The sequence below is a fragment of the Macaca nemestrina genome, chromosome 18 (assembly GCF_043159975.1).
Source record: "Macaca nemestrina isolate mMacNem1 chromosome 18, mMacNem.hap1, whole genome shotgun sequence".
In the NCBI taxonomy this organism is placed as follows: domain Eukaryota; kingdom Metazoa; phylum Chordata; class Mammalia; order Primates; family Cercopithecidae; genus Macaca; species Macaca nemestrina.
Window position 1 is genome coordinate 1,170,574 of NC_092142.1, and position 24,424 is coordinate 1,194,997.

The 24,424-nt window shown below is 57.9% G+C and overlaps 1 protein-coding gene across 2 annotated transcripts; it reads left to right on the forward strand.

Annotated features, from left to right (window-relative positions):
• The first annotated feature begins 16,472 nt into the window (after positions 1–16,472).
• On the forward strand, positions 16,473–24,142 carry LOC105485884 (mesothelin). Of its 2 annotated transcripts, none has more exons than XM_071083813.1 (17): positions 16,473–16,910; positions 18,461–18,554; positions 19,016–19,059; positions 19,409–19,473; positions 19,896–20,016; positions 20,522–20,601; positions 20,781–20,910; positions 20,984–21,177; positions 21,400–21,490; positions 21,563–21,662; positions 21,935–22,113; positions 22,210–22,365; positions 22,548–22,690; positions 22,765–22,892; positions 23,264–23,358; positions 23,663–23,849; positions 23,932–24,142. In XM_071083813.1, the coding sequence occupies exons 1-17, from the start codon at positions 16,587–16,589 to the stop codon at positions 24,015–24,017; spliced, it is 2,217 nt and encodes a 738-aa protein (XP_070939914.1). In that variant the 5' UTR covers positions 16,473–16,586; the 3' UTR covers positions 24,018–24,142. The 2 variants fall into 2 exon arrangements, with proteins under 2 accessions (XP_070939914.1, XP_070939915.1); XM_071083814.1 differs by having other exon boundaries at positions 19,424–19,473.
• The last annotated feature ends 282 nt before the right edge of the window (positions 24,143–24,424 follow it).

Sequence of the window (24,424 nt, forward strand, 5' to 3'; positions counted from 1 at the left end):
CCTTCCACTCAGCCCCCCAGTGCTGGGATTACAGAGTGAGCCGCTGGGGCCCACCTGGATATATCTTTTGGGAGGCTGCCCTGCAGCCACCGCAGCCCTCATTTCCAGGTTCTTGTGGGACCCTCAGGAGTTGAAGGACAAAGAGATGCTTTCCACCTCCTAACCGGGTATGTGGCTTAGGGAGGCTGTGTGGGGGCTGGGCTGCCCTGCGAGGGGCAGGCAGGGTGGAGGTGGGGCCTGTGAGTCTGGTGGAGGGGACGCAGCCCAGGTTGGCTGAGGGCCGGTAGGTGGTGCTGTGGAGCCCCCGTGGGCCAGCAGGTGCCACAGCCCGGTACGGGGGAATAAACCCATCCCAGGTGAGGAGTTCCTGGGGAGAGAACTGAGTTCTCCAAAATTAACTAATTTTTCCTGAACATCTGATTTCAAAACGTTTACTGAGCTTTTCTGTGTTCCATCAAGGCCTCTGCTTCTAGGAACTGGGACGAGAGCAGTGGGTTCACTGCGGGTCTGTCGGGCTGGGCGGCAGGAGAAGAGGTGGGTTCACTGCGGGTCTGTCGGGCTGGGCGGCAGGAGAAGAGGTGGGTTCACACCTGGGTCTGTCGGGCCGGGCGGCAGGAGAAGAGGTGGGTTCACACCTGGGTCTGTCGGGCCGGGCGGCAGGAGAAGAGGTGGGTTCACACCTGGGTCTGTCGGGCCGGGCGGCAGGAGAAGAGGTGGGTTCACTGTGGGTCTGTCTGGCCGGGCTGCAGGATGCGCACTCAGGCTCAGCCCATGTGGTTTCCAAGGCCCTAAGGACACACCAGGCCAGATGCCCCCATCACATACACGGCTAGGGAGCGGCAACTGGGGCCCACGGTGGTTCCCGCCCCACCCCACCCCACCCCGCAGGGCGACCCTCCAAGAGCAGTGCTGTTCTTGGTTCTCGCCATAGAACCCGGTTTTAGGTTTGGGGGCCCAGGAGCTGCCTGGTGCGTGGGTTGTGGGTGGGTTGGGGGTGATACGGTTTGGCTCTGTGTCCCCACCCAAATCTCATCTCGAACGGTAATCCCCGTGTCGAGGGAGGGAGGCGATTGGATCATGGAGGAGGGTTTCTACGTGCTGTTCTCGTGACGCTGAGTTCTCACGGGGGCGGCTCCCCCTCCGCCCTCTCGCCTCCCGTCACGTGAGATGTGCCTGCGTCCTTCGCCTTCCGCCGTGATCGTAAGTTTCCTGGGGCCTCGCCAGCCCTGTGGAACTGGGAGTCAATTAAACCTCTTTCTTTTATTTTTATATTTTTTATTCTTGAGGCAGAGTGTCACTCTTGTTGCCCAGGCTGGAGTGCAGTGGCATGATCTCAGCTCACTGCAGACTCCGCCTCCTGGGTTCAAGCGGTTCTCCTGCCTCAGCCTCTGAGTAGCTGGGACTACAGGCGCCGCCACAACGCCCGGCTAATTTTTGTATGTTTAGTTGAGACACGGTTTCGCTGTGTTGGCCGGGCTGGTCTTGAACTTCTGACCTTAGTTGATCCACCCGCCTCGGCCTCCCAAAGTGCTGGGATTACAGGTGGGAGCCACCTCGCCCGGCCAGACCTGTTTGTGTATAAATTACCCAGTCTCAGGCCCTGTCTTTACAGCAGTGCGGGAATGGACTCAGGTAAGTGGGGAAGGCGAATCCTCCAACTCCCCACCTGTGTGGCCGCCGACACGCAGGACACGAGGACGAGCTTCCCAGAGGGCCAGGGCCAGGTAACAGAGTGCAGGGTAGGCCCGTGTGGCCTTGGGGTGGCTTAGTACCCAACAGGAATGTGGAGATGAGGCCTGGGGTGACGGCTCACACCGGAAATGCCAACACTTCAAGAGGCTAAGGTGGGAGGATCACTTGAGCCCGGGAGTTTGACACCAGCCTGGGCAACATATTGAGACCTCGTTCCTACAAAATGATTAGTCGTGTGTGGTGATGCGTGCCTGTGGTCCCAGCTACTCAGGAGGCTGAGGTAGGAGGATTTCCTGGACCCGGGAGGTTGAGGCTGTAGTGAGCCGTGATTGCACCACTGCACTCCAGCCTGGGCGACAGAGCAGACCCTGTCTCAAATGACAGTAAAAAATAAATACGGAGATGCTGGCTACTATGGAAAGCTGGGTGGACGTCGGGGGCACACCCTCCAGTCTGCAGAAACTTCCCACCGCTCTGGGGCTTAGGGGCTTGAGGGCTCCTGAGTCCTCCTGGGTGTCAGAGGGAACGCGGGAAAGGCTGCCGGGCCCTGGGCTCCCCGGTGGGTGGCCCCATGCAGCCTGTTATTCATAAGATTTGGAGAGAAAGTGCGTTTTTGTAGGAAAGCATGGGGTGCTGATGGCCATTTCTTTCTTTCTTTCTTTTTTTTTTTTTTTTTGAGATGGAGTCTCGCTCTGTCGCCCAGGCTGGAGTGCAGTGGCCGGATCTCAGCTCACTGCAAGCTCCGCCTCCCACGTTCACGCCATTCTCCTGCCTCAGCCTCCCAAGTAGCTGGGACTACAGGCGCCCGCCACCTCGCCCGGCTAGTTTTTTGTATTTTTTAGTAGAGACGGGGTTTCACCGTGTTAGCCAGGATGGTCTCGATCTCCTGACCTTGTGATCCGCCCGTCTCGGCCTCCCAAAGTGCTGGGATTACAGGCTTGAGCCACCGCGCCCGGCCAACTGATGGCCATTTCCACCTGCGATCGGACCTGGACTGCCTCCCCACACGCACCCCCGCCCTCTGTCAAGCAGGACTCCGGCTCGCTGTTGGCCAGCAGGTGTTTTATTTGTTGAAGGGAATTGCTGTTGGGATGAGCTTGGGGTCATTAGCAGCATAATCAACGCACACGTCTTCCCTGGGGGCAGTCACGTCTTGTCAACAGGTGGATGCCCCGACATGCTGCAATTAGCAGCTAATGAGGAGGCCTGTGTGACCTACGCCTCCTGCCACAGGTGCACAGTGAGTTGTGAAAACGCTGACAATTTAAAATAGCAGGACAGGGCTGGTTGCGGTGTCTCACGCCTGTAATCCCAGCACTTTGGGAGGCCAAGGCGGGTGGATCACCTGAAGTCAAGAGTTTGAGACCAGCCTGGTAACATGGCGAAACTCTGTCTCTACTAAAATACAAAAAAATTAGCCAGGCGTGATGGTGCACGCCTGTAATCCCATCTACTCAGGAGGCCGAGGCACAAGAATCGATTGAACCTGGGAGGCGGAGGTTGCAGTGAGCCAAAATCACGCCACTGCATTCCAGCTTGGGCAACAGAGCGGGACTCCATCTCAAAAAATAAAAATAAAGTAGTGGAAAAAAACTACAGGAAACAGAAAAGAGAAAAAGCTGAAAAGAAAATTTGACATAAGAAAAAGCATATTGGCCGGGCACGGTGGCTCATGTCTGTAATCCCAACACTTTCAGAGGTCCAGGCAGGCAGATCTCTTGAGCCCAGGAGTTTGAGACCAGTCTGGGCAACATGGTGAGATTCCATCTCTATTAAAAAAAAATAAAAATAAAAAAATAAAGCTTATTACAGGAATTCCAGGAATTGACTGTGGGCAGTTGCATGGAGATGGCCTGTAGGAGCTGGCCAGCTTTAACAATCTTCAGCTTTATTTTGAAATCTTGCATCGAGATGAATAACCGCTTTTCTTTCTTTTAGGACACAGCTACCCCCAGAGAATATGTTCACATTCGTTTTCCATGTGGCACTGCTTTGGTTGAAAAAATTTTTTTTTCTTGAGACGGAGTCTTGCTCTGTCACTCAGGCTGGAGTGCAGTGGAGCAATCTCAGCTCACTGCAAGCTCTGCCTCCTGGTTTCAGGCGATTCTCCTACCTCAGCCTCCCGAGTATCTGGGACTACAGGCGTGCACCACCATGCCCAGCTAATTTTCGTATTTTTAGTACAGGTTTCACCATTTTGGCCAGGATGGTATCGATCTCCTGACTTCGTGATCCACCTGCCTTGGCCTTCCAAAGTGCTGGGATTACAGGCATAAGCCACCGCACCCAGCCATTGTTGAAACTTTTCTTTTCTTCTTTTTTTTTTTCCTTTTGAGACAGAGTTTTGCTCTTATTGCCCAGGCTGGAGTGAAATATCAGGATCTGTGCTCACTGCAACCTCTGCTGCCTCCTGGGTTCAAGTGATTCTCCTGCCTCAGCCTCCCGAGTAGCTTGGATTACAGGCGCCCGCCACCATGCCTGGCTAACTTTTGTATTTTTAGTAGAGACGGGCTTTCGCCATGATGGTCAGGCTGGTCTCTGACTCCTGACCTTGTGATCTCGCCTTGGCATCCCAAAGTGCTGGGATCATAGGCATGAGCCACCGCACCCGGCCATTGTTGAAATATTTCTATGGTTCAATACACAAAGATATGAGTATTCCCTATTAAGTTTTCCCATCTTTTTTTTCCTTTCTTTTTGAGACAGGGTCTTGCTCTGTCACCCAGGCTGGAGTGCAGTGGTTCAACCTCAGCTCACTGCAGCCTCGACCTCTTGGGCTCAAACAATCCTTCCACCTCACAACCTCGCCTCTCAGGGACCAGCCAGGGTTGGGGATAGGTCAGTACCACAGCCCACCAGGAGATCCACCTGGCCCCACCCCTGACCCTGGGGTGGGCAGTGGGGGACTGACTTCCTCAGAACCCTGGCTGTGCTGGCCCCCATGAACGAGATCCAGGTACCACTGCTGGGTGCACTGGAGACCTGGCCACCTTCTGGGCACCAGGCACTTTTCCTCTCCTTGCCTGGGTGGGTCAGGGGCACGTCTGGCATGCTGAGGGGTCACTTCGACACTGGGCCTCTGCACACTGCAGTGTCCTTGGGGAAATGCAGGCAGGACCATTCCCTGGAGGAGAAGACGGGACTGTGGGAGGCAGAGCTGGAGAGAATCAGGTCTCTGCCCAAGCCAAGAGCCCACATGCTGACTGTTGCCAGAAAAAGAGGATCCAATCCAGACTCCAAGATAGGGTTCCTTGGATTTTAAGCAGGAAGAAATTCAAGGGTAGCCACAGAGCACAGTGAGAGACAAGTTTATTTTTTATTTTATTTATTTATTTATTTTTTTGAGACGGAGTCTCGCTCTGTCACCCAGGCTGGAGTGCAGTGGCCGGATCTCAGCTCACTGCAAACTCTGCCTCCGGGTTCACGCCATTCTCCTGCCTCAGCCTCCCGAGTAGCTGGGACTACAGGCGCCCACCACCGCGCCCGGCTAATTTTTTGTATTTTTTTAGTAGAGACGGGGTTTCACCGTGTTCGCCAGGATGGTCTCCATCTCCTGACCTCGTGATACGCCTGTCTCGGCCTCCCAAAGTGCTGGGATTACAGGCTTGAGCCACTGCGCCTGGCCTTTATTTTATTATTTATTTATTTATTTATTTTGAGATGGAGTCTCGCTCTGTTGCCCAGGCTGGAATGCAGTGGCGCGATCTCAGCTCACTACAACCTCCGCCTCCTGGGTTCAAGCAATTTTCCTGCCTCAGCCTCCCAAGTAGCTGGGACTACAGGTGCCCATGACCACGCCTGGCTAATTTTTGCATTTTTAATAGAGACAGGGTTTCACCATCTTGGCCAGGCTGGTCTCGAACTCTTGACCTCATGATCCACTCCCCCCCACCCCACCCCCGGACCTCACAAAGTGCTGGGATTACAGGTGTGAGCCACTGTGCCCGGCAAGACAAGTTTATTAGAAATGACTCTGGGCTGGGCATGGTGGCAGGTGCCTGTAATCCCAGCTACTTGGGAGGCTCTACTAAAAAAAATACAAACACTTAGCTGGGCGTGGTGGCGGGTGCCTATAGTCCCAGCTACTCGGGAGGCTGAGGCAGGAGAATGGCGTGAACCCGGGAGGTGGAGTTTGCAGTGAGCCGAGATCATGCCACTGCACTCCAGCCTGGGCAACAGAGTGAGATTCCGTCTCAAAAATAAAGAATAAAAAACCCAAAACAAAACAAAGGAATGATTCTGTTACAGAGCAGACGTGCTTAGAGAGCAGGAAGAAGAACCCACTGGCCTTTGTTAGTGTCTCCGCTTATGAGAAACTACAAGGGGCCGGGCGCGGTGGCTGAAGCCTGTAATCCCAGCACTTTGGGAGGCCGAGACGGGCGGATCACGACATCAGGAGATCGAGACCATCCTGGCTAACAAGGTGAAACCCTGTCTCTACTAAAAAATACAAAAAATTAGCTGGGCGAGGTGGCAGGCGCCTGTAGTCCCAGCTACTCGGGAGCCTGAGGCAGGAGAATGGCGTGAACGTGGGAGGCGGAGCTTGCAGTGAGCTGAGATGTGGCCACTGCACTCCAGCCTGGGCGACAGAGCGAGACTCTGTCTCAAAAAAATGTGCAGATGTGATCCCTGAAGGTCGGGGCTGCTGGTTCTCTTGGTGACCACTCATCCTTCAGCCTCAGCCTGCTCACTGGTGCTCTCTCAGTGAAGTGGACTGCACTCTCTGGAGATCTGGACATTCTCAGGCGTGCTGGGAAATGTCCTGTATGGCCCTAACTATTTTGCAGTTTTGCAACTGTTTGCGTAACTATTTTGCAGTTACAGTTGGTGGTCAGCTTGAGATGTAGCTGTTTTCAGACCCTAAGCATGAACCTTATACTTGCCATGTGAGTGCCAAGCTAGGTACTTTGAGATGGAGTCACTCTGGTTGTGTTTTATGAGGCTAGAGGCCTGGTAAAGGCAGGGTTTCCTCCATTATCACCCTCCTGGCGCCCCCTCTGGGCCCGGCTGTGTGCCGGCATCGCAGCCCCTGGGCCAACTGGTGCTCCGTGCGCTGATGTCCGTTTTGCAGAACTGGAATCTCAGCTTCCGGAACTGCTCACCCCTCCATCAGCCGAGTCGGGACCACCCTGGAGTGCCTGGTCCCTGAGCTGTGCCCATGCTCCTCTGCTGAAGACCTGGTTCCCATGAGGGACCTGGCTCCTCATTTGAACTCTCGGCACCTCAATTCTCTCCTCTGTAAAACAGGGATAGAAGGCCACCTTCCACAGCCCTGACTGCGCAGGACATCCTGCTCTGGCCTGGCTGGTGGACGAAACAGTGGCCGAGGGAGAGGCGCTGGCCTCCCAGAGTCGGGAAGACTGGGCCAACCAGGGAAGGCTTCCTGGAAGAGGTGACCGGGGGGGCGGGGGGGCGGAGACCCATTGATGTGTCTGCTCCAGGCCAGGGGGCTCAGTCCTCGTTTCTGTTTTGACCTCATGGGGGGTGGAATTTAGAGCGATTGAAGCAGAAACCAGCCTCTGAACTCAGAGCACGACTACTGCTCTCTGCAAATGGGTCCTGCTGAGGGACCCTCCGAGGATTATTGGATTAACATTCAGTGTGTCCACACCAGAGGCTGAGCTGGCAACGCCAGACATCTCTATTTACTCAACTTCTTAAATGCCACGGCTGGTACGCTGACGGTTCGGCCATGTGAAAACCAAAGAGAAAAGGTGGTATTTTTTTTTCTTTTTTAATATGCAGAACAAACAACACCAAAGTTATTTTATTCATTCAACGTGTGAAAAGGCCAACAATAGCCTGGGGTGGGTGGGGGGAGGGCGCCCTGGCAGCCACCATCCCTGGCGTCCCTGGCACGGAGCAGCGTGGAGTGGGGCGGGTGTAGGGAGGGGGTGAAGTGAGCACGGAAGCCGAGGCACCTGTGAGCGCAGCACCCAGAGCGCGGAACGAGGCGCAGAGACCAGAAGGAAAACCGCCCACGGGCTGTGAGATCTCACAGGGGTGGGGGGAGCCAGGGCAGCCTCGTCTCTCCAGGCCTGTGGGTTCCAGCGTCCCTCTCACCACAGCCCTTCCTTCTGTTCACGCAGAGCTCCTTTTTCCAATTTGAATTTCAGTGGACAGGTACAGAGGTCAAACCTCAAACCCCTCCTGGTGAACCAGCCGCCCCGTTGCTCCTCTGAGCTCCCGGCTTCTCCTTCAGCCCCTGCTTTTCTCCCGCGTTGGCCGGTTCTCTTGTTTTTGGACGTCCCTGCTGCTCACTGTGCCGTGGACTCCCAGGTGTTGGGAAATGTCTTCTGTGTGTTAGTTTGACAGCTGCCTTAGCTGCCAGTTTGTTCATTAAACAGGAATCCCCTTCTTTTGGATGAAGTCAGATTTACCAACGCTTTGCAGTGGAGTTTGGTTCCGGGCCTCAGGGATCTTGCTCTGTTCCCTTTATTCTTTGGTTTCCTCCCCATCTCCACTTTTTTTTTTTCTTTTTGAGTTGGAGTCTCCCTGTGTCACCCAGGCTGGAGTGAAGTGGCGCGATCTCGGCTCACTGCAACCTCCGTCTCCTGGGTTCCAGTGGTTTCCGGCTAATTTTTGTATTTTTAGTAGAGACAGGGTTTCGCCATGTTGGCCAGGCTGGTCTCGAACTCCTGACCTCGTGATCCACCCACTTCAGCCTCCCGGAGTGCTGGGATTACGGATGTGAGCCACCGCGCCCAGCCAGCAAAGTGTTTTCAAGGTTCATGCACATTGTAGCATGTGTCAGTATGTTACTCCTCTTTAGGGCTGAACGATATTTCATTGTGTAACTAAAAATAAAATCCTAAATCCCACACCCACTGAAAGGACCCCCATTTGGCCAAGGGGACCCCAAAGAAAACCTTAAAACAGAGTTCCCAAGCGGGATGGAAGGGATTCGGGCAGCCTCCTTGTACCCCTCCCTTCTGGAGTTGAGGCTTAATGACCACCCGGCATTCATGTTAAAGTACAGATTGTGAGACTGACGAAGAGACTCTGTGGCAATAAGATACCAAATTATGACGGAGACCTAAGGCCCTGCTGGGCAGAGGTTAGGTTGCACCTGCTGCCTGCCCTCCCGCCACGGGTCACTGTGACCCAGTGGAGGGGCAGACTCTGACACAGCGTCCTTACGGGATCTTACACATTCCTTTCTGCTGACTACGAGTTGTAGAGCCTGACTCCTTTAACCAATTACAAGTTAAAGACCCTCTGAATCCACCAGGAACACACTCCCCACCCCACTTGGAGATATCGCACCTTTAGCCAGGTGCGGTGGCTTACGCCTGTCATCCCAACACTTTGGGAGGCTGAGGCAGGCAGATCACCTGAGGTCAGGAGTTCGAGACCAGCCTGGCCAACATGGTAAAACCCCGTCTCTACTAAAAATACACAAATTAGCTGGGCGTGATGGTGGGCGCCTGTAATCCCAGCTACTCGGGAGGCTGAGGCAGGAGAATCGCTTGAACCCAGGAGGCAGAGGTTGTGGTGAGCCGAGATCGCGCCACTGCACTCCAGCCTGGGCAACAAGAGCGAAACTCCATCTCGAAAAAAAAAATTTGGCCGGGCGCGGTGGCTCACACCTGTAATCCCAGCACTTTGGGAGGCCGAGGTGGGCGGATCATGAGGTCAGGAGATGGCGACCATCCTGGCTCACACGGTGAAACCCCATCTCTACTAAAAATACAAAAAATTAGCCAGGCGTGGTGGCGGACGCCTGTAGTCCCAGCTACACGGGAGGCTGAGGCAGGGGAATCGCTTGAGCTTGGAAGGCGGAGGTAGCAGTGAGCTGAGATGGTGCCACTGCACTCCGGCCTGGGTGACAGAGCAAGATCCCATCTCAAAAAAATGTTTTGTTTCCATAGTCTGTTTTTTTCCATGAATAATTGGATGGATGGACCACGTTGTGTTTGTCCATCCATCGGTTGATGGACACGGGCTGTTTCTGCCTTGGCCATTGTGAATACTGCTGCTGGGAGCATGGGTGTGTGACGATGTGTTCAAGTTCCTGTTTTTTTATTCTTTTGTTTTTTATTCTTTTGTTTTGCTGGAATTGCTGGGTCATGTGGTCATTCTGTGTTTAACTTTTTGCGGAACCACCAAGCTGTTCTCCACAGAGGCCACACCCTCTGACCTGCCCACCAGTGGCACATGGGGGTTCCTGTCCCTCCACATCCTCATCAGGGCTTGTTAAGCTACGAATTTTTATTTTTATTTTTATTTTTATTTTTTTTGAGATGGAGTCTCGCTCTGTCGCCCAGGCTGGAGTGCAGTGGCCGGATCTCAGCTCACTGCAAGCTCTGCCTCCCGGGTTCACACCATTCTCCCGCCTCAGCCTCCTGAGTAGCTGGGACTACAGGTGCCCGCCACCACGCCCGGCTAATTTTTTGTATTTTTCAGTAGAGATGGGGTTTCACTGTGTTAGCCAGGATAGTCTCGATCTCCTGACCTCGTGATCCGCCCGTCTCGGCCTCCTGAAGTGCTGGGATTACAGGCTTGAGCCAAAATTTTTATTTTTTAAGACGGAGTCTTGCTCTGTCACTCAGGCTGGAGTGCAATGGCACGATCTCGGCTCACTGCAACCTCTGTCTCCCGGGTTCAAGCAGTTCTCCTGACTCAGCGTCCCGAGTAGCTGGGATTACAGGCTACCGCCACCACACCCGGCTAATTTTTGTATTGTTAGTAGAGATGGGATTTCATCATGTTGGCTGGACTAGTCTCAAACTCCTGACCTCAAGTGATCCACCTGCCTCGGCCTCCCAAAGTGCTGGGATTATAGGCGTGAGCCACTGTGCCCAGCCTAATTTTTGTATTTTTAGTAGAGACAGGGTTTTGCCATGTTGGTCAGGCTGGTCTCAAACTCCTGACCTCAGGTGATCCACCTGCCTCCGTCTCCCAAAGTGCTGGGATTACAGGCGTAGCCACTGGGCCTGACTGCTGTTAATTTTTTAATCAGTTTTATTGTGTTAAACTTACGTACAATAAATGCATCCATTTAAAGTATATCATTCAAGGCTGGGTGTGCTGGCTCTCATCTATAATCCCAGCACTTCGCGAGGCCAAGATGGGTGTATCGTTTGAGCCTAGGAGTTCAAGACCAGCCTGGGCAACATAGCGAGACCCCATTTCTACAAAAATGAGCCAGGTACAGTGGCATGCACCTGTAATCCCAGCTACTTGGGAGGTGGAGGTGGGAGGATCACCTGAGCCCAGGAGGTTGAAGCTACAGTGAGCCGTGATTGTGCCCCTGCACTCCAGCCTGGGCGACAGAGCAAGACCCTGCCTCCGAAGAAGAAAATAAAGCATATAATTCAAACAGTCCTGGGAGTTATACACACCCAGGAATCCATCGCCACAATCAAGACACAGAGCATCTTCCTCACCTTCCAGAGACTTCCTAGCGTGTCTCTGGTCTGTTCCTCTCTCCTGCTCCCATTGAGTAGCAGTCCTTCATTCTGACGAAGTTGCCCAGCCCCAGGCAGCCGTTGATCTGCTTCTTGTCAGAACAGATGAGCTTGCCTTTGACATTTTTATATAAGAGGAATCATACATCGTGTACTCTGAGTCTGCCTCTTTCATTGAGCATAATTTTGAAATTCATTCTTTTTTTTGTGTATGAGGCAGTATTTTCCTTTTTATCATTGGGCAGTACACCACAGTGTTAATATGCCATATTTCATTTTTTCATCTGTTGACAGAAGAGTGTATATATATATATATATATATTTTTTTTTTTTTTTTGAAAACATTTTTGGCTATCGTGAATGGAGCTGCTATGGATATTCATGCATAAGTCTTACTGTGAACACGTTTTCATTTCTCCCGGGACATTCCTTAGGATTGGAATAGCTAAGTGGCAGGGTTAGGTATAAGTTTAACTTCTCAAGAAAGTGCCAAAGAAAACTGCCTGTATCGATTTGCACTCCCACCAGCAGCCTCTGAGAGTTCCGGTTGCTCCACTTCCTTGCCAACACTTGTCATTGTCAGTCCTTTTAAATTTAGCCATTTTGGTGGGTGTGCAATGCGCGGTGTCGCACTGTGGATTTCTCACCGTGGTTGGAATTTGCATTTCCTTAATGAGTCATGTCTAGTGGGTGTGTAGTGAGCAGTATCTCCTTGTGGATTTCATTGGCCTTTAATGAGTAATGACAACGATGAGCCTCTTTTCACATTCAGATTGATCGTGTGTTGTGTATTTTTTGAGACAGGGTTTTCACCCAGGGCGTGGTCATAGCTCACTGCAGCCTCAAACTGGCCTCTAGCTATCCTCCCACCTCAGCCTCCCAAGTAGATGGGACTACAGGCCTGCACCACCATGCCTGGCTAGTTTTTAAATGTTTGGCAGACATGGGGTCCCATGATGTCATCCAGGTTGGCGTGCAGTGGCGTGGTCATAGCTTACAGCAGCCTCAAACTCCTGGGTCAAGTGATCCTGCCACCTCAGCCTCCTAAAGTGCTGAGACTCAGTTACCACCAGCATAAGTCACCACCACACCTGGCTTTTGTATCCTTTTGTGTGCGTGTGAAGTGTCTGTTTAAATCTTTTGCCCGTTTTAAAATAACAGCTTTACTGAGAGAGAATCCACACCATACAGCTCACCCCTTTACCCATTTGAAGTACCATTCAGGCCTAGCGTGGTGACTTTGGCCTGTAATCCCAGCACTGGGAGACCAAGGCGGGGTGGATCATCTGAGGTCAGGAGTTCAAGACCAGTCTGACCAACATGGTGAAACACTGTCTCTACTAAAAATACAAAAATGAGCCGGGCGTGGTGGCGCACGCCTGTAATCCCAGCTATTCAGGTGGCTGAGGTAGGAGAATCGCTTGAACCCAGGAGGTGGAGGTTGCAGTGAACCAAGATCATGCCACTGCACTCCAGCCTGGGCAACAGAGCGAGACTCATCTCAAAAAAGAAAAGAGGCCAGGCGTGGTGGCTCACGCCTGTAATCCCGGTACTTTGGGAGGCCGAGGCGGGCCAATCACAAGGTCAGGAGATCGAGACCATCCTGGCTAACATGGTGAAACCCCGTCTCCACCAAAAATACAAAAAATTAGCCGGGCGTGGTGGTGGGTGCCTGTAGTCCCAGCTACTCGGGAGGCTGAGGCAGGAGAATGGCGTGAACCCGGGAGGCGGAGCTTGCAGTGAGCTGAGATCGCGCCACTGCATTCCAGTCTGGGCGACCAGCGAGACTCCGTCTCCAAAAAAAAAAAAAGGACAGAAACGCCATACACCTCGGCAGTCAGTCCCCCTTCCTGGTCTCCCTCCCCCGGGTCCTACGAAACCACTCGTGTACTTTCTGTCTCTCTAAATTGACCCGCTTTGGACGTTTCGTCTAAAGGGACTCGAACAGCGTGTCGTCCTGGCATCTGGTTTCTCTCACTTCGTGTGATGTTTCCAGGCCCAGCCACGTTGCAGCGCGTATGGCCTGTGTTTTACGGGACTGTCTGTCTTATCGTTAAACCGCAAATGTTCCTTGTAAATTCTTGGTATACGTCCTGCACATATTTCTCTTATTCTGTGGCTTGGCTCTTTATTTTCTTAATGAATCATTCAAAGAGCAGAAGCGTCAGTCCTGGTTTCCGCCTTCTCTTCTCTCTTCCATCTAACAGGTCTCTGCCTATTCCGGGCCCACAGACACTTTCTCTTGAATTTCCTTCCAAAGGTTTTATAGTTGAAGCTTTTATACGCAGGTCTATGGTTTGCTTTGAGTAAATTTTGCGTATAATATGAGGTGCAGGAATCTATGTTCTTTCAATCACATAGATATGGCCCAGTGTGGTGGCTCACGCCTGTAATCCCAGCACTTTGGGAGGCCGAGGCATGTGGATCACGAGGTCAGGAGATCGAGACCATCCTGGCTAACATGGTGAAACCCCGTCTCTACTAAAAATACAGAACAAAAAAATTAGCCGGGTGTAGTGGCGGCGCCTGTGGTCCCAGCTACTCGGGAGGCTGAGGCAGGAGAATGGCGTGAACCCGATAGGCGGAGGTTGCAATGAGCCGAGATCGCGCCACTGCACTCCAGTCTGGGTGACATAGCAAGAGACTCCATCTCAAAAAAAAAAAAAAAAAAAAAATCGGCCGGGCGCGGTGGCTCAAGCCTGTAATCCCAGCACTTTGGGAGGCCGAGACGGGCGGATCACGAGGTCAGGAGATCGAGACCATCCTGGCTAACACGGTGAAACCCCGTCTCTACTAAAAAAAGTACAAAAAACTAGCCGGGCGAGGTGGCGGGCGCCTGTAGTCCCAGCTACTCGGGAGGCTGAGGCAGGAGAATGGTGTAAACCCTGGAGGCGGAGCTTGCAGTGAGCTGAGATCCGGCCACTGCACTCCAGCCTGGGTGACAGAGCAAGACTCCGTCTCAAAAAAAAAAAAAAAATCACATAGATATTCCCATTTTTTCCTCTTTCTTTTTTTTTTTTTCCCACTAGAGATAGGGTTTCATCATGTTGGCCAGGATGGTCTTGATCTCTTGACCTTATGATCTGCCTCAGTCTCCCAAAGTGCTGGGATTACAGGCGTGAGCCACCGCGCCCGGCCTTTTTTTTGAGATGGAGTCTCGCTCTGTCACCCAGGCTGGAGTGCAGTGGCGCGATCTCCACTCACCGCAACCCCCACCTCCGGGGTTCAAGTGATTCTCCTGCCTCAGCCTTCCGAGTAGCTGGGATTACAGGCATGCGCCACCATTCCCGGTTAATTTTCATATTTTTAGTAGAGATGGGGTTTCTCCATGTTGGTCAGGCTGGTCTCAAACTCCCGACCTCAGGTGATGCGCCCATCTCGGCCTCCCAAAGTGGTGGGATTACAGGCGTGAGCCACCACACACAGCCTCGTTTAAAAATTCTTTATAGAGGTGAGGTGTCACTACGTTGCCCGGGTTGGTCTTGAACTTCTGGCCTCAGCTGACCCTCCCACGTCGGCCTCCCACGGTGCTGGTTGAAGGGTGAGCCCAGGGTGGCCACAGCACATTTTCATCATTGTCTGTAGCTTGCAGTCTGCTGGTTCAGGGCTCAGCCAGGCACGTGGGCCCCTCCGAGGCTCCTGTTCAGGGCTCAGCCATGTCTATGGGGCCCTCCGAGCTCTTCCTGGACCCTCCTGGGCTCCTTCAGTTCAGGGCTCAGCCGGGCACGTGGGCCCCTCCTTGGCTCCCCTGGCTCAGGCCTCTCCGCGAGCTCTGGGCCCTGGGTATTCCGGGCTCCTTCCTTGGTTTCCTTTGGCCTTCGGCCAGGAAAGTGGTGGGTGTCCGAGGGAGCCTGGGCCACTTCACAGCACCGCAGCCGACCTGCGGCTCCTTCAGGGCAAAGCTGCATGGACACAAAGAGAACGCCACTCTGAGCTGGCCTCCCCCTTCACCTGTCGGTTCCCTCCCAAGCCGGCTGCCTTCTGTCCCCTCCCCAGAGCCTTGGGTAACTGGTTTGCTACAGTGTGTCTGGAATTTTTCAGTTCTCTGTGGAAGGGAGTTTTTTAAAGGCTCTTAATCCCCTCTTTTTTTTTTTTTTTTTTTTGAGACTGAGTCTGGCTCTGTCGCCCAGGCTGGAGTGCAGTGGCCGGATCTCAGCTCACTGCAAGCTCCGCCTCCCGGGTTTACGCCATTCTCCTGCCTCAGCCTCCTGAGTAGCTGGGACCACAGGCACCCGCCACCTCGCCCGGCTAGGTTTTTGTATTTTTTAGTAGAGACGGGGTTTCACCGTGTTAGCCAGGATGGTCTTGATCTCCTGACCTTGTGATCTGCCTGTCTCAGCCTCCCAAAGTGCTGGGATTACAGGCTTGAGCCACCGTGCCCGGCTTCTTAATCCCCTCTTGACATTTGTAAGTTGATGCTTACACCCGGTAGCCTTGCTGAATTCTGTGTGCGTGAAGGTCAGATTCCACCGCGAGTCACACAGAAAACCCGCTCCGTGGAAAAAGACCCGAGAGGACCGCTGCCCGCACCCCCGCGCTGCCCGCACCCCCGCGCTGCCCGCACCTCCGTTCAGCAAGCAAACCTCTGCAGGTGTTCGTAGCGGAGGCAGATTCCACGCTGGGAATAAGAGCTCACGACATTCTGGGAGGGGTTTTGGGCAGGGAGGGGTCCTCTGTGGCCCCAGGTCAGGAGCAGCCGGCAGCCAGCGCAGACTTGTGGGGAAGACAGCTCCCACTTCGCCAGGCCAGCGAGCACCGGGGGCAGCTCCAATCCAGGCGACCCTGTGGGAAGGGGTGTGCGTGTGCCCGGAGCTGGCCCCCGTCCTGCCTCCCTGACCCGTGTGCTCGTGCTCCCACAGCCCTGAGACAGATGGCTCACGGCCTTGCGAGGCCCACACCGCACTGGGGTCAGGCTTGTGGCTCCCGGGAGTCCTGTGTGGGCTGTGTGGCCGCCATCCAGAGCCTGCTGACCTGCAACTAGGGGAGCGGGCGCACTGATCATGGGTTTCACCACCCGAGAATCAGAGAGTGGGATCCCGTGAAACCTGGGCCCGGGTTCCCACCCACACCCCACACCCACCGAGGGCAGCCGCGAAACCTGGGCCCGGGCTCCCACCCACACCCCACACCCACCGAGGGCAGCCGCGAAACCTGGGCCCGGGCTCCCACCCACACCCCACACCCACCGAGGGCAGCCATGAAACCTGAGCCCGGGCTCTCACCCACACCCACCGAGGGCAGCTTTGCCTTCCCGGGCACCCCTCCTCCCCCAGGTGGCCGGGCCTGGCCCGCTGCCCATCCAAGGCTCCTGCTCGGGGTCTCCACCCACACATTCCTGCAGCATGAGGCTCCGCCACTCCCTGCCGCCCCCGGCAAAGCCATCATTTGTTCCCTTTGACAGCCCGGGAGGCTGCCAGCCTCTCCACCCTCACTTCCCAGTTGAGGAAACGGAGGCAGAGGCTCAGGTGTGGCCAATCACCCTACATGTCAGAGTTACCCTGGGCAGGGCCCACTGAGACCTGGGAGGGGCCACTTGGGACCTGGAGGGCTGGGGGCTGCCTGGGCGTTAGGGGTAAAGCTGCCTCCCCAGAAGGCCTCGGAGGCCTGGGCTGGGCTCCTCCTTTCACATCGCCCTTTGGAGGACCACGTGTGGGCATTGGTCCGAGACCTGAAAGGGGCCGTCCTGTTCCCCGTGGGCGCTGCCAGCGCCACGCACTCGTCTTTCTGCCTGGCCGGTCACTCCCGTCTGCTGTGACGCGCGGCTGGAGAGCTGCCGGAGGACCCACGGTGCCTGCCTCCCCGGGATCTGTAAGTAACAACCTTTGCGCTCTTTCTGTTGTGGTGTGGATGGAATCTGCACCTTCCATCTGGAGAACTGGGGCCGCTCCAGGCTGGGCTTCCAGCACCTGAGTGATGGGCAGGCTTTAGCGGGACGCAGATTTCACCCCGCAGGGCACACACAGACCCATTTGTTTGGAAGCGGCAGTCCTAAGGCAGCGCAGGTGTCTCCATGTCCCCAGCCCAGCCCTCCTGCAGGTGTAAAGGATGCAGATTCCAGGGCCCGTCGTGGCCTGCAGAGGCCCCTCAGAGCAGGAAGGGCCGGGCTCCCGGGGAGCCCGAACCCCAGGTGCTGAGGTCCTTGGGTCACATGGAACTGGGGTGGGGACTGCCCAGGTCTCCTGTGATCCCATGGCCACATTTCCCACCTGCCTTCACGCACCCCAAGGGCTGGGGGTCCCACCCACCACCCACCGCCCACCACCCACCACCCACCAACTTTCTGGCTGGGGAGGTCTTTTTTCTTCCACTTTCTCAAGGTGTTCAGAGCCTCAGGGGCCTCCCCACTTCCTCTGGGGCCTGGGGGAGTAGAGTCCGTCACCGGGAGGCTCTGTGGCTCCCGAGACCTTCCCCAGTGGCCGGGCTGACCAGGCAGGCTCTGCCTGCGGACAGGGGCAGCTGAGCATGAGTGTGTTACCCCCATTTCTGAGCTGTGGGTGGACCCACCAGGCCTGGGCCAAGGTTTTCAGGAGGCAGCTCTATTTTACCCAGCCATGGTGGCCTCCCTGAAAGGGGTGAGTGTAGAAGCTGGTTCCCTCTCCTGCGGGCCCCACCCCTACCCCAGGAGGACAATTCTTGTTCAGGGAAGGTCTCCCCACCCACTTCCCCACCACCCCACACTGGCCCACAGGCCTCTGGGCCCCACCCTAGCGAGTACAAGGGGATCCCCAGGCTGCTCACTGGCCCAGCCCTGCCCACCTGGGCTGCACCTGAAAGTGGGCTCAGAGAGGCCGTGTGGCCCCAAGACGCTGGTGGGTAGGAAGAGGCGGTGGCCTTGTGCCCACAGCGCCCCTCCTGCCCCAAGGGCGTTGTCTAACTGGCAGGGCCTGGGGTATTCACAAAGCCCAGGCACCTGCAGCTGAGGGCAGGGGAGGGAGCCACATCCAGGCGAGGGGGCCGCTGGATACAACCCCATCCAGACCTGCTCGTCCTCCTGTGCGAGAGTGGGAAGACTCAGGCCAGCCCGAGCGGGCGGCGGCCCCAGCTGCTTGATCTAAGCTCTGTTTACACTGCCCTGCCCTTCCGGGAGAGGGGTGAGCGCCAACTGATGCCTGGGCTGTCTGGGCTGGGGACCGGGATCTCAGACCCAGCCCCTGCCCTGGACACGAGGAGTCAGTCAGGGGGACAGAGGGCTCGGTGGCTGGAGGGCAAGGCCAGGGCGCGGATGCAAGCTGCAGGTGCCACAGAAGTTTGCCCTGGGAGCCCAGGAGGGGCCCTTGGGGCCCCAGGCTGGCCCGGGACAGAGGCGTGGGGTAGGAGTGGGGGGCAGGGGATCCATCCTGAGTCGCTGCCCTCTACAGAGACAGACCATGGCCTTGCCAATGGCTCGACCCCTGTCGGGGTCCTGTGGGACCCCCGCCCTCGGCAGCCTCCTGTTCCTGCTCTTCAGCCTCGGTGGGTACTAGGTGGGGCTGCTGGCGAGGTGGGGACGGCCCGGGGGCCTTGGGGGCCGGGCTCTCAGCAAGGCTTTGCCTGTCCCTACCTTCTCCCTGGAGTGCCTGTGGTGCTCACATCCCAGCAGCAGTCTCTGCCCCCAGAGGTGACTGGAGCTGGAGACCCAGCCATGGAGTGATGGGGCTCAGGACACACTGGGGATGTGTGTGGGATGGGTGTCTGACCGGCCAAGCAGCCGGGTCCCAGGGGAGGATGTGGAAGGTCAGGCTCCCCGTGGAGTGCAGACCCCTGGGGGACTGTGATGTCATGGGGTACACAGGCCTGAGCCACTGGCTTCTGCCACTTTGGGGCGTGCACAGGGCTGGCTCTGGGGGTGGTCGGGCTCTGCCTCCTTTCTCCCCTGGGTCAGGGCACACCCCAGAGGCCTGGGCCCCACCAAGCCGTCCCCTCTGCCCCTTTAGGATGGGTGCAGCCCTCGAGGGTCCTGGCTGGAGAGACAAGGCAGGTAAGGTCCCCTCTGGGGAAACCGGGGAGGGTCTTCAGGTCCCGGGTGGGGGTGCCATGCCATGTTCTCTGTGTCACGTATCCATGGTGCCTGCCAGTTTCCAAGGTCCTTGCTTGCAAAGGGGTACCTGGACCTGCATGTGACTGGCCTGGGAGCAGCCAGGTCTGGGGAGTAGCAGCCGAAACTGCAGCTGGGTCTGGGAAGTAGCTGGATGAGAAGTAGCCAAGCCCATGGGTCTGAGACACAGCCGGGCCTGGGAAGTAGCTGAACTCGGGGAGTACCTGGGCCCAGGGGTAGCGGGACCCGGGAACTCCTGCACCAGGGAGCTGGTCTAAGCCATGTTCAGCAGGCCCTGTGCCCCCAGGAGGCCGCGCCCCTGGATGGAATCCTGACCAATGCACCTGACATTGCCAGGTGGGTCCAGGGTCTTCACAGCCCTCAAGGGTGAGGCTCGAGGGGACCCGTCCCCCACATCCCCTCCCCCGGCACCCCTCCCCCGGCACCCCTCCCCCTGCATCCCCTCCCCCCACGTCTCCTCCCCCCACGTCCCCTCCCCCGACGTCCCCTCCCTCTGTGTCCTCTCCCCCGGAGTCCTCTCCTGCTTCTTCCTCTGCTCCACTGCAGATGTGACTGGGCTCAGGGCTTCGGAAGGGACTGACACCCCCCAGGTGGTGGCGACTCCTGGTCCTTGAGGGTGTCACCTGGCCTTGGTTGGGGGGTCTGCAGGGAACACCAGGGTCCTTCGGGGAGAGGTGGGGCTGCGGGGCTTGGGGAGCCCTGGGTGGGCCCTGCGGGGGAGGGGCGATCCTGGGTGCCCAGCCCGACCCCTCCTGCAGCCTCTCCCCACGCCAACTCCTTGGCTTCACGTGTGTGGAGGTGTCTGGCCTGAGCACAGAGCTCGTCCAGGAGCTGGCTGTGGCCTTGGGACAGAAGAATGTCAAGCTCTCCGCAGAGCAGGTCAGTCTCAGTTGGGCTGGGGCAGGTGGGCACGGCTGGGGCTGAGGAATTTACAGGCAGCTCTGCAGTGCCCACCTTGCCACCACCATCCCCTGTGCCCCCGCTGCCATCTCTCCCCGGCTAGTTCTTCCCAGAGTTCCTCTGGCCACCCAAGCTGACCACTAGGGTGCCCGTCCACATCAGGGGTCAGCTCCCCAGGGCAAGTCTGAGATGTCGCTGTGTCCTGGGCCCCCTCCTCTGCCCCGTGGGCAGCCCTCCAGGCTCTGCCCCAAGGGGGAATCTCTTGCGGGGAGTGGGTGAGACCTGGGGAAAGGGAGCCAGCGGCAGCCAGGCACAGGAGCCCACATCCCCTGGGGCAGCGCTGCAGGCAGCTGGAGATCCACTCCCACAGATTCCCGTGGCCAGGGCAGGGGTGTGTTGTGGTGGGTGGACCAGCCAGGCAACCCTGGCCCACCACGTGGGTGGCCGCCGGAAACACTCTGTGCTGGACGCCCTGCCCCTGCAGCTGCGCTGTCTGGCTCACCGGCTCTCTGAGCCCCCCGAGGACCTGGACGCCCTCCCGCTGGACCTGCTGCTCTTCCTCAAGTAGGCCCCATCCCCTGGCCCCCGCCCTCCGGCTTCTGCCCCCAGCCCTCAGCCCCCACCCGCTTCCCCCTGCCTTGGACCCCAGGCCACAGCAGAGACGTGGAGGCCAGCCCAGCCGCCTCTCAGGGTGGGGACCGGTGTGATCAATGTGGCCTGTCCCCAGCACCCTCTCTCCACAGCCCAGACGCGTTCTCGGGGCCCCAGGCCTGCACCCACTTCTTCTCCCGCGTCGCGAAGGCCAACGTGGACCTGCTCCCGCGGGGGGCTCCTGAGAGACAGAGGCTGCTGCCCGCGGCTCTGACCTGCTGGGTAGGAGCTGGGGCCAGTGCGGGGTGGAGAGGGCTCGGCAGTTCCAGAGGCGCTGAGGCCGGCATCTGTGCAGGGTGTGCGGGGGTCTCTGCTGAGCGAGGCTGATGTACGGGCTCTGGGAGGCCTGGCTTGCGACCTGCCTGGGCGCTTTGTGGCCGAGTCGGCAGAAGTGGTGCTACCCCGGCTGGTGCGCTGCCTGGGACCCCTGGACCAGGACCAGCAGGAAGCAGCCAGGGCGGCTCTGCAGAGAGGAGGACCCCCCTACGGGTAAGAGAAGGTGTCTGGCACCTCGAAGGCTTGCCTGCCGGTGTGGCGTGAGCAGCCCGTGAGGACACCCACGGCCATGCCTCAAGGCCCAGGGTGGGTCACCCCCGCCACAACCCCTGTCAATGCCCCCAGCCGGGGGGTATGGCCTAGCCTGGCTGTCTCCTCCCTCTCTGTCTGGGGCTGCATTTGGGGGTCCCTGAGCTGTGCCCCGTGTCTGCACAGCCCCCCGTCAACGTGGTCTATCTCCACCCTGGACGATCTGCAGAGCCTGTTGCCTGTGCTGGGCCAGCCCGTCATCCACAGCATCCCACAGGTGAGACCCCGACCCCCAGCCTGTGGGGAGCCCGGCCACCCGAGGCTCAGCCTGGGCCCTGCTCGTCCTCAGGGCATCCTGGCCGCATGGCGGCAACGCTCCTCTCGGGACCCATCCTGGCAGCAGCCGGAACAGACCGTCCTCTGGCTGAGGTTCCGGCGGGACGTGGAGAGTGAGTGCCGTGCCCTGCGCAGTCTGGCACCAGGCTGGGCAGCATCCTTGGGGGTGGGCATCTGCAGTTTAGGGTCTCACCTACCCCTCCCTGGCTCTGCAGCACGTCCCATTATAACCACAGAGAGTGGACAGAATCCCCGTTTGCCAGTGGGTAAACTGAGGCACGGGGAGGGTCACAAATTGCCCAAGGTCTCTTCTCACGGTAGATGTGGGAGGAAGAAGGGGTCAAACGAACTCCAGCCCCTGACCCCTGTGCCCTGTGCCTTGCAGGGACAACCTGTCCCCCAGAGAAAGAGGTCCACGAGATAGACGAGAGCCTCATCTTCTACAAGAAGCGGGAGCTGGAAGCCTGCGTGGACGCAGCCCTACTGGCCGCCCAGATGGACCGTGTGGACGCCATCCCCTTCACCTACGAGCAGCTGGACGTCCTAAAGCATAAACTGGATGAGGTAGTTCATGACTCAGGTTCCCGCCGGCCTGCTGCGTCCGAGCCGTCCCCAGACCCCTGGGAGTGACGTGGGCCCTCCTGGTCTCTCGGCCTGCAGCTCTACCCACAAGGCTACCCCGAGTCTGTGATCCGGCACCTGGGCCACCTCTTCCTCAAGATGAGCCCTGAGGACATTCGCAAATGGAACGTGACGTCCCTGGAGACCCTGAAGGCTCTGCTCAAAGTCAGCAAGGGGCATGAAATGAGTGCTCAGGTGACCGTCTGGCTTGGGGGCGAGGGGGGATGCGGCATGAGATTGGGCGGGGCTGGGGGCGGGGTGGGGGCGAAGCCTGAGGTTGGGCGGGCCTGGGGTCGGGGGCACAGCCTGAGGTTGTGCTGGTGGTGGAGGGATACGTCTCTGCCTGCCACAAGGCTCCTTAGTGGCCTGTCCCACAGGTGGCCACCCTGATTGACCGCGTTGTGGTGGGAAGGGGCCAGCTAGACAAAGACACCGTAGACACGCTGACTGCCTTCTGCCCCAGGTGCCTGTGCTCCCTCAGCCCTGAGCGGCTGAGCTCCGTGCCCCCCAGCGTCATCGGGTGAGTCCCCAGAGCTCTGCCCAGCAAGGTCGGTCTGTGTGCTGGCGCTCACGGTCCACCCACCCTGTCCCCAGGGCGGTCAGGCCCCAGGACCTGGACACGTGTGGCCCGAGGCAGCTGGACGTCCTCTATCCCAAGGCCCGCCTTGCTTTCCAGAACATGAGCGGGTCCGAATACTTCGTGAAGATCCGGCCCTTCCTGGGTGAGCCAGGGAGTTCCTGGACAGGGTGGGCACCACGACGGGGGGGCCACAGACTCCACTCAGGGGGTGCCAGGCCTTTGCCTTCCTGGGCCGCCTACTGCCAGGGTAACTGGGGGGTCACCGGCCCTCTGCCCCCGGGATGTGTGTGGCCTTAGAGCTTGTGGGCTCTGACCCCAGCTTGGGGCGCCAGCCACTTCCGGAGTCTCCCACGCCCGGGGGTCAGGCGACCAGGCAAACCCAGGCCCTGGAAGCCCTAAGGAAACAGGGAAGCCCTGTAATCCTGTCACACAACTGGGCTTTCTGCAGCCCGTGGTCAAGGGCCTGGGAGTGTGAGATGCGGCCTCAGCTTGGGCGTCTCTCCCTGAGGGCAGGTGGGGCCCCCACGGAGGATTTGAAGGCTCTCAGTCAGCAGAATGTGAGCATGGACTTGGCCACGTTCATGAAGCTGCGGAGGGAAGCGGTGCTGGTAGGGCGAGCGGGAGGAGGGGCGAGTGGAGGAGGGGACAACCGTGGGCGGGAAGGCGTGTAAGGCGGGCCTGCCGGGGGGTGGGGGTGCGGGGCCTTAGGAAGGGCAGGGTCCTGGACTGTGGTGGGGCCTAGGGAAGGGCAGCCATTGAACTGGGGTCAGCCGGCCGGAGACCTTCAAAGTCTGAAGAAGCTGCGGCAGGCATCTGTGGGTGGGGCAGTTTGGACACAGGAGAGCCTGGCAACCCTCTGGGGGCGCTGGGGGAAGGGGACCCTCCTTGATGGCTGCCCGGGGGATCTGGCAGCCGTTGACCGTGGCCGAGGTGCAGAAACTTCTGGGACCCCACGTGGAGGGCCTGAAGGTGGAGGAGCAGCACAGCCCCGTGCGGGACTGGATCCTAAAGCAGCGGCAGGACGACCTGGACACACTGGGGCTGGGGCTACAGGGCGGCATCCCCAATGGCTACCTGATCCTAGACCTCAGTGTGCGAGGTGGGCGGGGCGGGGCGGCCAGGGCTGGGGGCAGGGCTGGGGACGTGGAGTTGGGCACTCTGAGTCACCGCTCTCTCCGTAGAGGCCCTCTCGGGGACGCCCTGCCTCCTAGGACCTGGACCTGTACTCACCGTCCTGGCTTTGCTCCTGGCCTCCACCCTGGCCTGAGGACCCTACTCCCTTGCTGGCCCCAGCCCTGCTGGGGATCCCCGCCTGGCCAGGAGCAGGCATGGGTGGTCCCTGTTCCACCCCAGGAGAACTTGTGCTCAGTAAACGCGAACATGCCCCCTGCAGACACGCCTTGTGACTTCCAAGGACTTTGTGACCCCACCAGCATGGCTCCTCTCCCTCTGGTCTTGGGCCCTCAGGCCGGGGGGGGCCCTTGGAGGCCTTCCTGACCCTGCTGCCATTGTGCTAAGGGCCAGGCCAGCACTCAGGGTGGCCCCAGTAGACAGCGGTGGGAGTCCCGTGCCCCCATCCCCACAGGCTGGGCCCCGGCTAGGACATTCCCAGGACCCCCTGTTCAGACCCTGAGCACGAACACAGGCGGGACCACGACTTTGGACTTTATTCAT

Coding starts and splice junctions, on each gene's coding strand:
- LOC105485884 (XM_071083813.1), top strand. CDS start 16,587: ATGTCAGAGTTACCCTGGGCAGGGCCCACTGAGACCTGGGAGGGGCCA. Junction 19,060..19,408: donor TGGCTGGAGAGACAAGGCAG/GTAAGGTCCCCT, acceptor CATGTTCAGCAG/GCCCTGTGCCCCCAGGAGGC. Junction 21,491..21,562: donor TCATCCACAGCATCCCACAG/GTGAGACCCCGA, acceptor GCTCGTCCTCAG/GGCATCCTGGCCGCATGGCG.